General features: G+C 32.0%; 1 protein-coding gene across 1 annotated transcript; it reads left to right on the top strand.

The window, feature by feature from the left end:
* The first annotated feature begins 7902 nt into the window (after positions 1 to 7902).
* Positions 7903 to 12381, top strand: LOC100795122 (glycerol-3-phosphate 2-O-acyltransferase 6). Its single transcript, XM_014773626.3, has 2 exons — positions 7903 to 8767; positions 11161 to 12381. The coding sequence occupies exons 1-2, from the start codon at positions 8138 to 8140 to the stop codon at positions 12025 to 12027; spliced, it is 1497 nt and encodes a 498-aa protein (XP_014629112.2). The 5' UTR covers positions 7903 to 8137; the 3' UTR covers positions 12028 to 12381.
* The last annotated feature ends 2797 nt before the right edge of the window (positions 12382 to 15178 follow it).

The following is a 15178-nucleotide window of genomic DNA, read 5'->3' as shown; positions in this document are numbered from 1 at the left end:
AATTGGAATTTTAGTGAATTTTTTAAAAATTTTCAATAGTTTCATTTTTAAGTTGAAATTTTGTTCGTGGCAAAACAAACTCCATTTATAAACATCAAAACGAAAATTTTGGTTTTAAAATGGACTTCACTCACAATTCACATTGACTAGTTTCACAATACATCACACTTTTGGCCCACTACGTACTACTACACCCTCATCATGATATAATGACAAACTCTCACCAACCTTGGTTATGCCTCACATTCTATTAGGGTTACCAAGTTGTCTTAATGAATTCCATCACAAACTTAGTGCCATATCCCGTGGGAGTAATAGGTCAATGATCATACCTCAAATATCACTCTATAGCTATCCACATTCCTTCCTTCTCAACTCACAAATATTTGTGAACAAACAACATTACATGGCATCAAACTCAAGCAAGTGCACCAAGCACCACCATAGCCTTCATGAACTTAGTTCATGATTCTCTCACTTTTATTAAGTCTATTGTAATTCCTCACCCTTTCAAGTTTCAGGCTAAGTCTTTAGTTCATATTCTCCAATCTCCAAGCAAAGGTCCTATTGTATCATTCTCTAAATGTGCAAATGCACCTATTATTACTAAATTCATTTAATAATAAAAGTCACACTCTTCTTAAGTGTTCATTCACTCTTTAGCATGCTGAACATTTTATTAACACTAGAACCAAGTTCTAGTCACCCCAAATATACTCACACCTTGAGTCCACTTGTCTCACAACAAGAATTCCATAATCGTTGAACCGTAATGAACAATGTAACACCATGAGTTTTAAGTACTAAGAATATACCATAAGGAGAACTCTTATTAGGAACCTTCTGTTATATTTTCTGTAAATATTTGTTATTATTATTTTTATATTATTGGTTTTTTTCTAAGCAGGTACTTGTGTTGTGATAGTGTGTTCTTATACACGTGTGTATTTTGTGTATATTATTATTGTTGTTGTTGTTGTTGTTGTTGTCATCTTTATTATATTATATTATATTTGGTGTTAGAAGGGTATTAGATTAATTTCTTATAATTAAAATAATTGAAAAGTTTTCTAAGTCTAGGGTTTATTTTATGATGACAACCCTAGATAGACCACGTCATATCTTAAGTTATAGTTGTCTGTTTGAGGTATCTTTTTACGTTGTTGGAAAGCTTGTTGAAAAAGCTACAATTCATTCATACACCTTAGAAACCAAAATCAGCTTCTATCTTAGAGAAAATCAGCTCCAAAGTAGGTTACTTGATCATGAAAAATGTTATAAGTCTCAGATATTGCAATTTTAGTGAGTAAAGGTTAAGTTGGCAGAATTATGCGGCCAATTTGTATATTTCTTAATTTTAGGTTTCTAAATGATTGAAAGAGATTTTAAGGTCAACATTGAGTTATAGATAACTTTCCTATCTTTCTAACGAGATACAAACCGACTTAATAGGATTAGTACAACTCTAGACATGATTAATACTCTATGAAAGTCATCATAATGTAGGAGGAATAATGAGTGTGAAATATTGATATCATAATGAGTGGTAGTACGATGCATGATGTTTATACTTATGATTTGATGAATGAAGTGATGTTATGATATTCTTGTGTAAATGAGTGAATGTGCCTGAGGTTGTAAGCGGATCAAACCCAATCCGTGAACCCATCTAATCCAATTAGATTTTTGTGGGTTAGATTGGGTCATTGGATTGGATTAATTTTAATTTAATGAAATTGATTATAATTGAATTAGGTGGTGGGTTTGGAGTTTTGGATCCGACTAAAACCCAACCTAACACAACCTGTATAAGTTACTATATATTAGAAGCCCTAAAATTAGTAAGCACTAAGCACTACACACTTACACAACACTATAGCCCAAACCCTAAAGGCCTAAACTCAGTATCTCACACAGTCTCACTCTCGTCTAGCAAGCCCTAGCACCATTGTCGTTGCGGCTACCATAGTTGCTCGTCATCGACTTCCGTGAATGTCATCTTCCTTGCCTTCGTTCTTGTCCTTGACTCGTTGGTATGACCATAATCTTCCATCTTTCTTTTTTTTTCTTGATTTCCTTCTTTATTTCTTTTCTTGCTTTCATTTTCTAGACCTACTTCTTCCGAACCTTCAATTCAATGTTCTTGCCCTCTAAGTTTTTCTTCTTTCAATTTCAGGTATTTTTTTTCTTGCATGAAGCATGGTCTCTCTCATACGTGCTTTCTAATTTACGTTTTATTTGTTACATCAGTGTTGCTTGTGTTGATTGATTGATTACTAATAGGGCTTTTTGCTTGTAGAATATGTGTAATAATTTGATTAGCTAGACTGTAAAATGGAGGAAGAGGCTACCATCAGGAATTGAGAGTAGGGATTGAACCATCTCAACTTGAAGCACAAGATGATCTGCTTGAATTTGTAAATGTGGTAGGTACAAAAGCAAACAAAAGAAAACCTACTACACCTGCTTTTGGTTGTTGGGCTCATTTTAATAGGGAAGGGGATGTTGCTATATATAAGCATTGTGACCAAGGTTATAAATGCAAAAGTAATAAATATGGAACCAACAACTTGAACAGACATGTAAAAGAATGTGAAAAGAATCATGATAGGAAAGTAGATAAGAAGCAAAAAACTATTGTGCTTGGAAAACAAAGTGAAAGTGATCTTGATAGCACTATTTCAATTAAGCTTGTGGATTTTAACCAAGAAAAGACTAGGTATCAACTTGCAAAAATGGTAATTATCGATGAGCTTGCTTTTAAGTTTGTTGACAACCTTGGATTTAGAGAATTTATGGCTACTACTAACCTAGATTTAAAATTCCTAGTTGGGTCACTCTAGTTAAGGATTGAATGCAAATTTTTGTTGAAGAGAAAATGAAATTGCATTCTTTATTGTCAATGAATTATCAAATGGTTTCACTCACCAGTGACACTTGGACTTCTATTCAAAACATGAACTATATGTGACATACTACTCATTACATTGATGAGGGGTAAAAGGATGTTACAAACAACATTTCATCAAAAACTTATTTATGCCACATAAATCAAGTTCCAGCACACATTTGCCAAGAGGGTCAATCCTCTTGGACCCAACTCACAAGTATCAATCCAATACAAATAATTAGCAATATAAATAAAATTAAATCACAAATTAACTCAAAAATTCATAATAAAGTGCAGGGGTCTCCCTCTAGGGTCGAACCACTCAACCAATGCTTCACAACAATTAAATATAATTTCAAACAAATAAATTATGCTAAAAGTCACTTATTCACAAGTGCTAAAATATGTAATCCAAAAATTATTCATCATACCAAATCAACTCAGAATCTTCTAGAAATTTACAGAGACCATAATAATTATAAATATAACATAAAAAAAATATAACTTCCCATTTTACTCTCCAAATGGGATTTTCAAATTAATAAGCATTGTTGGCAGATTAAACAAGGTCTAGGAATTATCAAAAATAGTAAAATTCTAAGAAAAATGATATTTCTAGTCATGATTTTATTCCTAAAACTAGTACAAAATATAGATTTAACATCGTTACCTTAACATCAGTTTTCAATAAAACCGATGTTAACAAAAATGCGGTGATACAATTGTAAATAACTTGACTTCATTAACATTTGTTTTCTGAAAAACCAGTGTTACCATGACTGAGTTAACATTGGTTTGTTGAAAACCCAATGTTAACAAAGTAATGGTAACATCAATTTTTTGAAAAACCGATGTTAATAAATGATACGTTAACATCAATTTTTTTAATAAAAAACTGATGTTAATGTTAATATTATTTTTTTTATAAAAAACCGATGTTAATGTTAACATCACTTAGTTAACATCGGTGTTTACTAAAAATCGATGTTAAAACCTACATTTAAAATATATGAATTGCCTCTACGAGTCCTATTTTCTCTCGCGCACACTCTTCCTCGCGTTCTTGTATGTTCACATCCTTGCCAAATTGCCTCCTCTTGCTTGTTTGCCTCCACGCGCCTCTTCGCCTCTCCGCCATGTTTGCTTTGTGAGCAAGTAATTCCTCGTGCCTCCTCTTCCTCATATTCCAACGTTCTTCCGTCACGACCTTAGCTACATTTCGTCTTCTCACACCTCACAACAAATAAGTCCTATTTGGTTTCGAGAAGACGAAACGCGAGTGACGTGGTGATGACATCGCAACGCCTTTGCTTTATGTCTGAAAATGTGCTCTTTGAAATTGATAATGGTGTAAATGCTAGTGTTGTTGTTATTGCGATTCTCTAATGAGGCTTTTGTTCATAAGCTACGGTAGTGTTGCTGTTTATTTTTTATTTTTGCTTGGTTTGCGGTTATTACCATGGAAGTTAAATTATATGTGTTTTTAAGCTATGGTATTGCATCCTGTTGTATATAATTGTGGCCTTTTGGGTCATGTATATGGTAGTAGCTTCATGTACACACTGCTAGAAAATAGGCTTTGGTTGCATAGTTTTGTTTCTGGTTTGCATGGTTCTGTGTGTATGTGTTTGTTAATAGGACTTTGTGCTAGTGTGAGAATTCTGCCACGGCCTTAGGCCCCCAAAATAGGAATATCATATTGGTATGTCAAATGTATCATGCATATTAGTGCCATGTTTATATTGTAAATGGAATTTAGAAACCATGGATGAACATCAACAAACTGGAAGGAAATGACTAACATAATGATGAAGATTAACAAAGAATCATATGAAATGTTCAACATTGTTCATGTTATTGATTAGGTTTGAAATTATTTCAAGACTATTCTAAAATAAACATGACTTGATATAACACAGTACTTTTGCTTATATTAATTTGTTTGTTAAATGTAGTCTTATGGTGAAGTGAGTAGGTCATTTGTTATAAGATGGAAGGATGAACTAGAGCCTACGTGACATCCTCTACACTCTAGTGGCAACATACACTCTGTCACATATAACCAAGATTTGGTGAGCCCAACTCTACTTGTTGGAGGGACGGAACTTAGAGAGTTCTATGGGCTCACTAGAAATCATCAGGTCACATTGACCCACTATGGACAAAGTATTTTCCTTCTCACCATCTTCAAAAGCAGCTCTGAACCAAAAGCTTTCCCTAAATGACACTCCTTGTACCACCAAGTTCGTAACTCGGTCACTTTTAAAGTCCCCCTCACTGAATACAAAGTAACTTGCAGCAGTTTGGTGGGTAATTAAGCACTCCTCTCTGTATGTCATTTTGATATCATATAGTTATCTAATATGAATTTCTTTTGTATTTCAGGATGTACCGAGTACTATGTACTCATTTATAAAAACTGCAAGATTCACTCATCTGAACTTGGAAGGGATAGAGTGTAGAATAATTTATAATCATCATAGGAAGACTACAAGGAGGACTTTTTGCATAAACAAAGAATTTGCTTTTTGGAACTCAAATTATATTTGAGTTCCAAGATGCAACTTCTAACTTTGTTTTATTCTGGCTTTGTTTGTAATTAAAGTACATTACTACTCTAATATATTATCTATTTGTAAATTTTTGTTTATAATATGTTATTTTGTTTAGAAATGTTTATAACTATCCTTGGTGCATGATATATTGATATACTTTGTTTATAACTTTTGGTGCATGAATGATTTTATGTATTTTTATACAACTTTGAATGATAACTTGTGATATGAATTAATTATGATAGATTGCTAATCAAAAAAACAAATACGATATTTAAAAATAAATCATAAAACAATATTATTTTATGGGAAACCAATGTTGTTAGTAAAAAAAAACAATATTGATTTTTTGAATTAATGTTGATAAATTAACAATGGTAATTTCAACATCGGTTAATAAACGACATTGAAAGTCTTTAATAACCAATACTAAAAGTCTATTTTTTAGTAGGGTAAATATGATATCAAATCCTAAATTTTGGTTACAAAACTCAAGTATCATACCACTTATGAAATGTAAAAAAAAAGCATATACATGCAATCAACATAGCACTTATGAAATGTAAAAAAAAGCATATACATGCAATCAATATAAACTTTTTATTGAGGAAATCGATACAAACCTAATGAGTGAGTTGATCCCAAGCATAAAGTGAAAATAACATTTAAAAATTAGTTTTTATATAAAATCAGTGGATCTACAGTAAAATCCGATGAAAAAGATCCGCAGGAGGTAATATAATAATAATAATAATAATAATAATAATAATAATAATAATAATAATAATAAAAAATGGTAACAACACTTCCAGGTCATGTGTCTCGAAAAAATATATAGATTGTGTTTGTTTTAAAGGAAGAAAATAATATACAAGAAAAATTATATATATATATTTTTTTTTAGACTGACGTATCTTACACTTTACTTTATTAAAAAAAAGAATATATATATATATATATATATATATATATATATATATATATTTCTATCATCTCAATCGAATGCACCCGTAGATTTTTGAAGTCCAATGAGACAATTAAGTTTTTTTTTTTTTAGTTAGTGAATTGATTTAGAGTTGTCCTATAGTACAAAAACTAAATGTACGATCGAGTTGATACGAAAATTGTATAAAACAAATTTATCTGTCATTTCCTCTAGTAAATCCTTTGCCCATTTTTAATTTATCATTTACCCAACAAAATGAACAGTGTTCACACCTTTTTGTTTGTTTGAGAGGACAAAATGTTCGCACCTATTTCTTAAAGAATTCGTATTACGTGTTTTTCATACTATACTATAAGTAGAACTCCGTATTGAATATTTCCACTTCCGCTAAAGGAATTTATAATCAATAAACCCTCTACTTGTAAAGATTCTGAAGAAAGAAACACTGTAATAAATCAAAATATTAAATCCCAATGTTAATAAAGTGACAAGGCACCGTTATAAGCCAACAATTATGTGCTTGAGGAATTACGCTAATAAAGTTATGTACAATTTAACAAACAAATTAAAAAAGGTGAGGAAAATCAAACAAACACTTTAATTTAAACAGAAGCCGTGACTTGGTTTTATTAGGCTGCTAAGGACGGCGTCAATAAACTAAAATGTAGGCTCTAATTGAATGAAACGCAGCTGTTAGCATCGACTTTCAACTACTCAAAGACCCCTCCTCACAATAACTGCCCTACCACGCACGCCAAAAACAACATCGAAACCAAATCAACACACTCACAGTCACACACTTCGTAATTCACTCGCCCTTCTAAAGACTATCTTCACAAAAGTCCAATTTGTAATTTCTAAGTACGGCATATTATTTATTATAGGGTTAAATAGTGGTTGTGAATAAGATAATAATGTTCACTTTTTAATAATATTTCTCCTCGTTTATAAAAATGAGTCTGACGTGGTCTTATATATTTTTCAAAAAAAAAAAATACTATCACTTTTGTTTCTCTTTCATAAAATTTTTAAGAATTACATTTTGAAAAAGACATAACTTAGATGTATAACTATAAATATTTTAGTGTATTTTTCTCATCAAAAGTAGGATTTTACTTCTATAATTCGTGCAACAAACATCAAAGTTTATCATAAATTACCAATATAAAACTCTAATTTTAATTAAAAAAAACAGAACTAAAACATTAAGAAATTGTATATATATATATATATATATATTTTTTTTATTTTATTTTATTTTTTTTTTCATTTTTAATGATTTTTTTAACGTAAATCAAGAGTACTTCTAGCCGAGTGTTAACAATTAATCTAATTATCAGAAGTTAAGATCTATTTAATTGACTAATTTTTCTCAACATATAATTTTTCATACAAACAAACATGAGGATCTATATTACCTAATCACATCATGTTTAATAGAAAAAATTATCTATTTATCACCCATATCATACTATATTAATATCGTTCTTCAGAGACAAAAAATGAAGAATTATTTCATTTACGAAAAAAAAAAAACAACACATTGAATCTTTTGTTATATACTAATTACATATCTTTCCAAAAATTGTTCACCAACATGTCGACACTCCCCCTCACCCTATTAAAACCCCCCTCACATCCTCTCTCTCTTCATAACATTTCCAATCCATCCAACATATTCTTCAGTTAGCTCCCCCAACCTATACACTTCACCACCACACCACAACCCTACCCTCTCTCTCTGTCATGGTCATTGGAGGAGCCTTCCCTCGTTTCGACCCAATCACCAAATGTAGCACCCAAGACCGCTCCAACCAGACCATCGCCTCGGACCTCGATGGCACCCTCCTTGTCTCCCGGAGTGCCTTCCCCTACTACTTCCTCGTCGCCCTCGAAGCCGGCAGCGTCTTCCGAGCCCTCCTTCTCTTAACCTTCGTCCCCTTCGTCTACTTCACGTACTTCGTCCTCTCCGAAACCCTAGCCATCAAAACCCTAATCTTCATAACCTTCGCGGGGCTTAAACTAAAAGACGTCGAGCTCGTGTCCCGCTCCGTGCTGCCGAGGTTCTACGCCGAGGACGTGCACCCCACCACGTGGCGCGTGTTCAACGCGTTCGGGGGGAGGCGGTGCATTGTCACGGCGAGCCCCCGGGTGATGGTGGAGCCGTTCGCGAAGACGTTTCTCGGCGCGGATACGGTGCTCGGGACAGAGCTGGTGGTGACGGCGTCGGGGAGGGTTACGGGGCTCGCTAAGGAGCCTGGTGTGCTTGTTGGTGTTCACAAGAAGGAGGTGATATTGAAGGAGTTTGGAACCAACTTGCCTGATTTGGGACTTGGAGACAGTGTAACGGACATGAACTTCTTGTCAATTTGCAAGGTTGGTATAACAGTAATATATTATGCATATACTCCCCCCAATCATTTCATAATCAATTTTTATATTTCTATTTGACTGAGATCACTACATGAACACACGGAGTTATTTGGAGTATATAATAATTCTTCTCTCTACCTCTCCCGGAGAGAACGTGAACGCGGAGTACAGCTAATTTTAACTGTTTTTTGTTTTTAAGCAACTGTTTACAGATAGTGAAACATGAATTTTAATTAAAGAAGAATACTAAAAACAGTACTTGTGAGAATATATATATATATATATATATATTAATTATAAAGATATAATATTTAATTCACCTTATTAAATGTTTTTCATTATTGTAAGGAGAATGTTCGTTATTAGTTATTAGTTGTTGTATTGAGAGTACTGGATAAGAATTTTTTTATACAATATACTAAATAAGATTTTTTATAAAATAATATAGCATTTAAAGTTAGGAATATATTTTTATCGTAATTTCTAATAAATAACTTTCATCTATGAATTTTTAATCAACATTTTAAATTTTTAACACACTGCCTAGTAACACATGTAATTAAATAAATAAATTTAATTAAAATGCACCGAAATGTAATTTTTTTAATATTATTAATGAATCACGGGTTATCATAATAAGATTGTTGGACTTTGCGATAATTATTTAAAAATTTATATTCAGAGTTATTTTTAATTAATTAACAGTGTATCGAAATTAATTTGTAAACATTTTGTGTGTTTTATATAAGAAATATGTATAGATGTTGTTTTCAGTCACTCGCTTTCAACTTTATGTTTAGAGGTGAGGAGGCCAGTAAGTAAGCTACATATAAAGTGCCTCTCTAATTTTTTAGTTCTACCCCGTCTTTTTCGAAATTTACTTTACTACCCTCGATCAACTTTTCTAGTGGTCCTCCCATTTTATTTTATTTTTCTATGGTTCCGTTTCTGGATACGTCTTATTACAGCTTCAGTTTCGAGCTGGTTATGCCTCTGCTTTTTAAGTTCTCTTTCACAACTCATGATTCGTTATTTTTGTTTTTGTTCTATATACCTCTAATAATTAAAAGATCCCTAATTGATTATCTTCCAAGATGGACCAAATTCAATTTAGATTGGGAACTTCTGACACTTTCCATAAGTTCCTCATGTCCAATCAATTTTTAACACTCAATCAGTGCCGTACTATTTGTACCTCATGTAAAATATATGAAAAATGATGTTTTTATCTCTCTGCATAGTTTTCTAATCATCAATAACAAAGCACGATTCTTATGACATCCCCTGCAGCTGACTTACTCTTTAAAACTTTATTTTCCCTTAGCTGTTTTTGTTTTTTTGTTATATCACGGATTCATAGACTTTTTGTTGATGAGTGACACAAACAGCTATAGCATGACATTTTATAAGGAAATAAATATCATTATAATATCACTATCCTAAATCCATTTTGTTATGATGTTCCACGTCAAGTAAACCACTCCAATAGAACATCATTACCCACCTTCCATTAAGGCCTTTTGGAGCTAAAATAATTATGGGGTGTTTGGTTTAATTGTTTTTTGTTTTTATTTTTATTAGAAATAGAAAATGGAAATCAAAATGTGTTTGGTTGGATTTCTGTTTTCATTTTCAGTAAAAATATTTTTCCAAAAAAACCAAAAACTAGAAATAATAAAATCTCGTTTTCAGTTGAAATCAGGAACCTCATTTTGGGTAAAATGAAAGCGCGGTAGCAAGAAATATAATTTTAAGCAAATCTAAAAATACATTTCCTTTTGAAAATGCATTTTTAATGTTTTTATTTCTTAAAAACAGAAAACAAGAAGTCAAACCAAATATGTTTTCAGAATCCTAATTTTTTGAAAATAAAAACAATTTTCAGAAAATGAAAACAAAAAATAAAAATACATACAAACGCACCCTTAAATTTTGTAAAATCATTTTCATGTCTTTCCTTATCAGGTCTGGGATTTGGATCCTTTCTTGTACATGATACGGATTTGTTTGAGAAAAAAAGGACAAAAAGAAAATATCATTATTGACACTAGAAAGTAGGAATTACTTATAATATTTCTTTCTCTCTTATTCTTTAACAAAACCATATCCTCTTACTCAAATAAGCTCATTAGATAAACTTTTTTATAAACACTTATGAAAAAACAAAATAAAAAGTGTAAAATTAATTAAACTTTTTGTAAAACTGAAGTACATAAATTAATTTTAACTTACCAAGAAGTTTAATTTATTTTATTTTCTTATTTTCTTGCATAAGTATTTATAAAGAAAATTATTCAAATAAGATCCAAATTCAAGCAAGAATTAAATGAAAATGTCACTCATGCTCATTTTTCTCATGTATCCAATCTATTCATTAACTGTGTTTTCCCCTACAGGAAGGATACATGGTGCCAAGGATCAAGTGTGAGCCACTACCAAGAAACAAGCTTCTAAGCCCAATAATTTTCCATGAGGGCCGTTTAGTTCAAAGGCCAACACCTCTAATGGCACTCTTGACCTTCCTATGGATGCCAATTGGCATAATCCTCTCCATCCTAAGGGTCTATCTCAACATCCCTCTGCCAGAAAGACTTGCTTGGTACAACTACAAGCTTCTTGGAATAAGGGTCATTAGGAAGGGTATCCCTCCACCCCCAGCAAAGAAGGGCCAAAGTGGAGTCCTATTTGTATGCAACCACAGGACAGTTTTAGACCCTGTGGTTACAGCTGTTGCATTAGGAAGGAAAATTAGCTGTGTCACATATAGCATAAGCAAATTCACTGAAATAATTTCACCAATCAAAGCTGTGGCACTCTCTAGGGAGAGGGACAAAGATGCTGCCAACATCAAGAAGTTGCTTGAGGAAGGGGATTTGGTGATTTGCCCTGAAGGCACCACTTGTAGAGAGCAATTCCTCTTGAGGTTCAGTGCCCTCTTTGCTGAGCTAACCGATAGAATTGTCCCGGTCGCCATCAACACCAAGCAAAGCGTGTTCTACGGGACATCCGTTCGCGGCCACAAGCTGTTGGATCCTTATTTTGTATTCATGAATCCCATGCCAACTTATGAGATCACTTTCTTGAACCAGTTGCCTGCAGAACTCACCTGCAAGGGAGGGAAATCTGCGATCGAGGTCGCAAATTATATTCAGAGGGTTCTTGCAGGGACTCTCGGGTTTGAGTGCACCAATTTGACTAGGAAGGACAAGTATGTCATCCTTGCAGGAACAGACGGTACTGTTCCATCTAAGAAGAGTAGTTGAAATTGGAGAGAGACAAAGTAAATTAATCAATCAATCCCTTCTTTTGATTATCTCTATTGATCTCTCAAGTTGTTTTCCAAAGCGATTAGAATTATTAGAGTAATAAAGACTGATTGTGTTTATTCCCCCATAAAAAATACAGTTTATGTATATTGTTATTATGATAAATACAAATTATAGTTTATGTTATATCGTCAGTCCTGAAATTTCTGTTAGACTTCTTTTTTTTTTTTGCATAGTGGTTATGAGTATCTTTTTTGCTACAATGTATGATAGTTATGACAAGTATAGTACTACAGATGGATGTTTGTGATTATAAGGTACCAGCAATAAAGGCATTGGTTTGGTTCCTTCAATTTGCAGGCAATTATAGCTAGAAAGCTGACAGTGGTGTCTATGCATAAATAAATAACTTGTACTAGAAATAATGAAATATACAAAAGACTAGTTAATACGATCCATGTGTTACAGGGAGGCATGTCGTTCAATTGGCCAAGTATCAGCCGAGGCAAAAAAAAGTCACCGAGACAAACAATCATAGCATTTCCAAAAGACATCAGTAAAGACTTGGATCAGAGAGCAGAACAAACATAGATTAACTGTGATTTCTTTATAAATATGGTTGACTATATGAGTGAAACAAAAAAGACAAATGATTATGTGGTTGAACTACTATGTTCTCAATCAATTTTCACAATATATAATCAAAGTTTATTTCTCATCAACCGATAAACAGAGCTATATATTAGGTGGAGATTGATTGAGATAATTTCTAGTGTTGACTCTAATTTAGCTTCTATGATCTGGAGAAATCATTTGATTTGATTTAATGGATTGATTAAAGTTAACTAATTGATCGTCACAAAATATGTTAAAGGCTTTTTTTTAATAAAAATATGTTAAATTTATTTTATATATGACAGATTAAATTATACCGATATAATTTTGATAAACTATTACATCGTTTAATAATTTTTAATTGAATAATGTTGGCTTAAAATTCATCATTGGATTGAAGAATCATTTAACATAGATCATATATATAAAATTTCATAAATTCAAAATTAGTTGTTACATTCATATAGATTAAAATTAACGTAAATCAAAATATACTATAATATTAATCATTTGATTACTTTCGTATTGATGTTCTATTTTGATAAAATTTCACATAAATAATCTTGATAATATGTAGATATAATTTAATGGCTAGATCAACAAAAATCATATTTTATATCAAATTATAAAATAGTATAATAATTAAGATGAAGAGTTACATAATCCCAACTCTCTTTATATTTGAAATTAGAGGATGTTTTCCTATTTAACCGTAGTTGTAATTGACTTGATGAGACTAATTAGTCCTAAAAAAGTTAGTTTAAATAAAAACATATACACTTCAAATTTTCATTCAAAATTTGATCTGAGAGTGAAACAAACAATGGTTGTAAGCCAATTACAAGTTAAACCTAACTTAGAGCAGTGTTATTTATGGATGAGATAAATGTTTAATTATATACAAACATGTGGTCCCTCAATTCATTAAAACTAGCTAGAGGGTATGGGACCATAGGGCCGTTTCCTATATATGAGATTATTCAATTAGTATATAATTGAAATTAGTTGTTACCGCATTCATATAGATTAAAATTGATGTAATACAAAATTTTTAAAATATACTATAATATAAATCATTTTTTGATTACTTTCTTATTGCTATTCAATTTTGATAAAATTTCACATAAACAATCTTTGTAATATGTAGATATAATTTAATGGTTAGATCTATAAAATCATATTTTATATCAAATTATAAAAGAGTATAATAATTATTTAAGTTACACCAGTATATATATATATAGGCTTAATTCCAAATTTAATCCCCCTATTTGTCTCAGATTTCAAATTTGGTCCCCCTATAAATTAATCACCAATTGAGTCTCCCATTTTTTACAATCATATTATTTCAGTCCCCAAGTCCGAAATTGGATGTTGACTATTACTTGCGAATGTTGACCGTCACATGTCACGGTTTGATTTGATAATATTTTGGTGCACGCTTGTAACCACTTGTGGTAATTTTTATTTTACCTCAACCCTAAAACCTTCTTCCCATAAGGTTTCCTAAAAATCTATAAAAGTTGTAGTTTCACAAAATCCCTAAAAGTTGTAGTTTTGCGAAATCCCTAAAACCTTTAAGCTTCTTCCTATTGCCGCAACAAAAAACCGAAGCAAGCTTGCTGTCCTATTTGGCACTTTGTGGTCGTGGTCCTAAAACCTCCTCGTTGCCTGAGCCACATCGTCATTGGCATCATTCCCAAGAAAAGGAGTTTGTTGTCTATAGGTCGAAGCCCCAAAGTCACGTGATGTGTTTATGTAACGTAGAGGCTCCACTGGTGACATCGTGGATTGAAGATAATTCAGGGAGGCGTTTTTGTAGTTGTGGTCTATACAGGGTAAGGAATAATGTTTAGTGTTGGTCATGTTTTGGTTTTTGTGTTTATTTTGCCCATGTTGGTTACAAGTAGAAAAGGGTGTCTGTGACACCTTCTACCCCGACATATATATATAAATAAATAAAATATATAAAAATATCGGTAAACAAATTCACGTGGATAAAAGGTTCACATTCACTTCACTATTATCAATTAAAACTTATTAAAAACATATTCGACTCAAATTAAGGCCGTCAAAATTTACAAAAATATTTTGTTAAATCAATGAGGTAAAATAAAATAGACTAACATCATACAATTAATATAAAAACTTATGCCCCAATGTCACATCATATCAGAGCATTGTGTCCCCGACGTCCTTCAGCACAAGGTTTCTTAAAGCAATTCACCTAGTCATCTGCTCACCTGAACACAAAGTTCAAGATCATCACAGGATCCAAACACAAACAGCACACAGGGATTGAGTTATCATATTCCTAACTAATGGAGAGAAACAAGATAACATGTAGGTATAAATATCATATAAAAAAACTAAAACTTACTTAAACATAACTCACGTCATTTTGCCATTTTGTTGTCCAACATCACATCACAACACAACACAACACATTTCATTCATTTTCACAACATTCACATACTCAAGGATCAACACACAATATCATCAAGTCAATCAATAACGATTAATACATAAGCAT

This window comes from Glycine max, chromosome 3 (assembly GCF_000004515.6).
Source record: "Glycine max cultivar Williams 82 chromosome 3, Glycine_max_v4.0, whole genome shotgun sequence".
NCBI classification, from domain to species: domain Eukaryota; kingdom Viridiplantae; phylum Streptophyta; class Magnoliopsida; order Fabales; family Fabaceae; genus Glycine; species Glycine max.
This window is presented reverse-complemented; position numbering and strand designations above follow the sequence as displayed.

Bases quoted from the DNA above. Each gene is read 5' to 3' on its own strand.
- LOC100795122 (XM_014773626.3), top strand. From the start codon at position 8,138: ATGGTCATTGGAGGAGCCTTCCCTCGTTTCGACCCAATCACCAAATGT. The intron at 8,768-11,160 runs GTTGGTATAACA...TTTCCCCTACAG, and splicing joins ACTTCTTGTCAATTTGCAAG to GAAGGATACATGGTGCCAAG.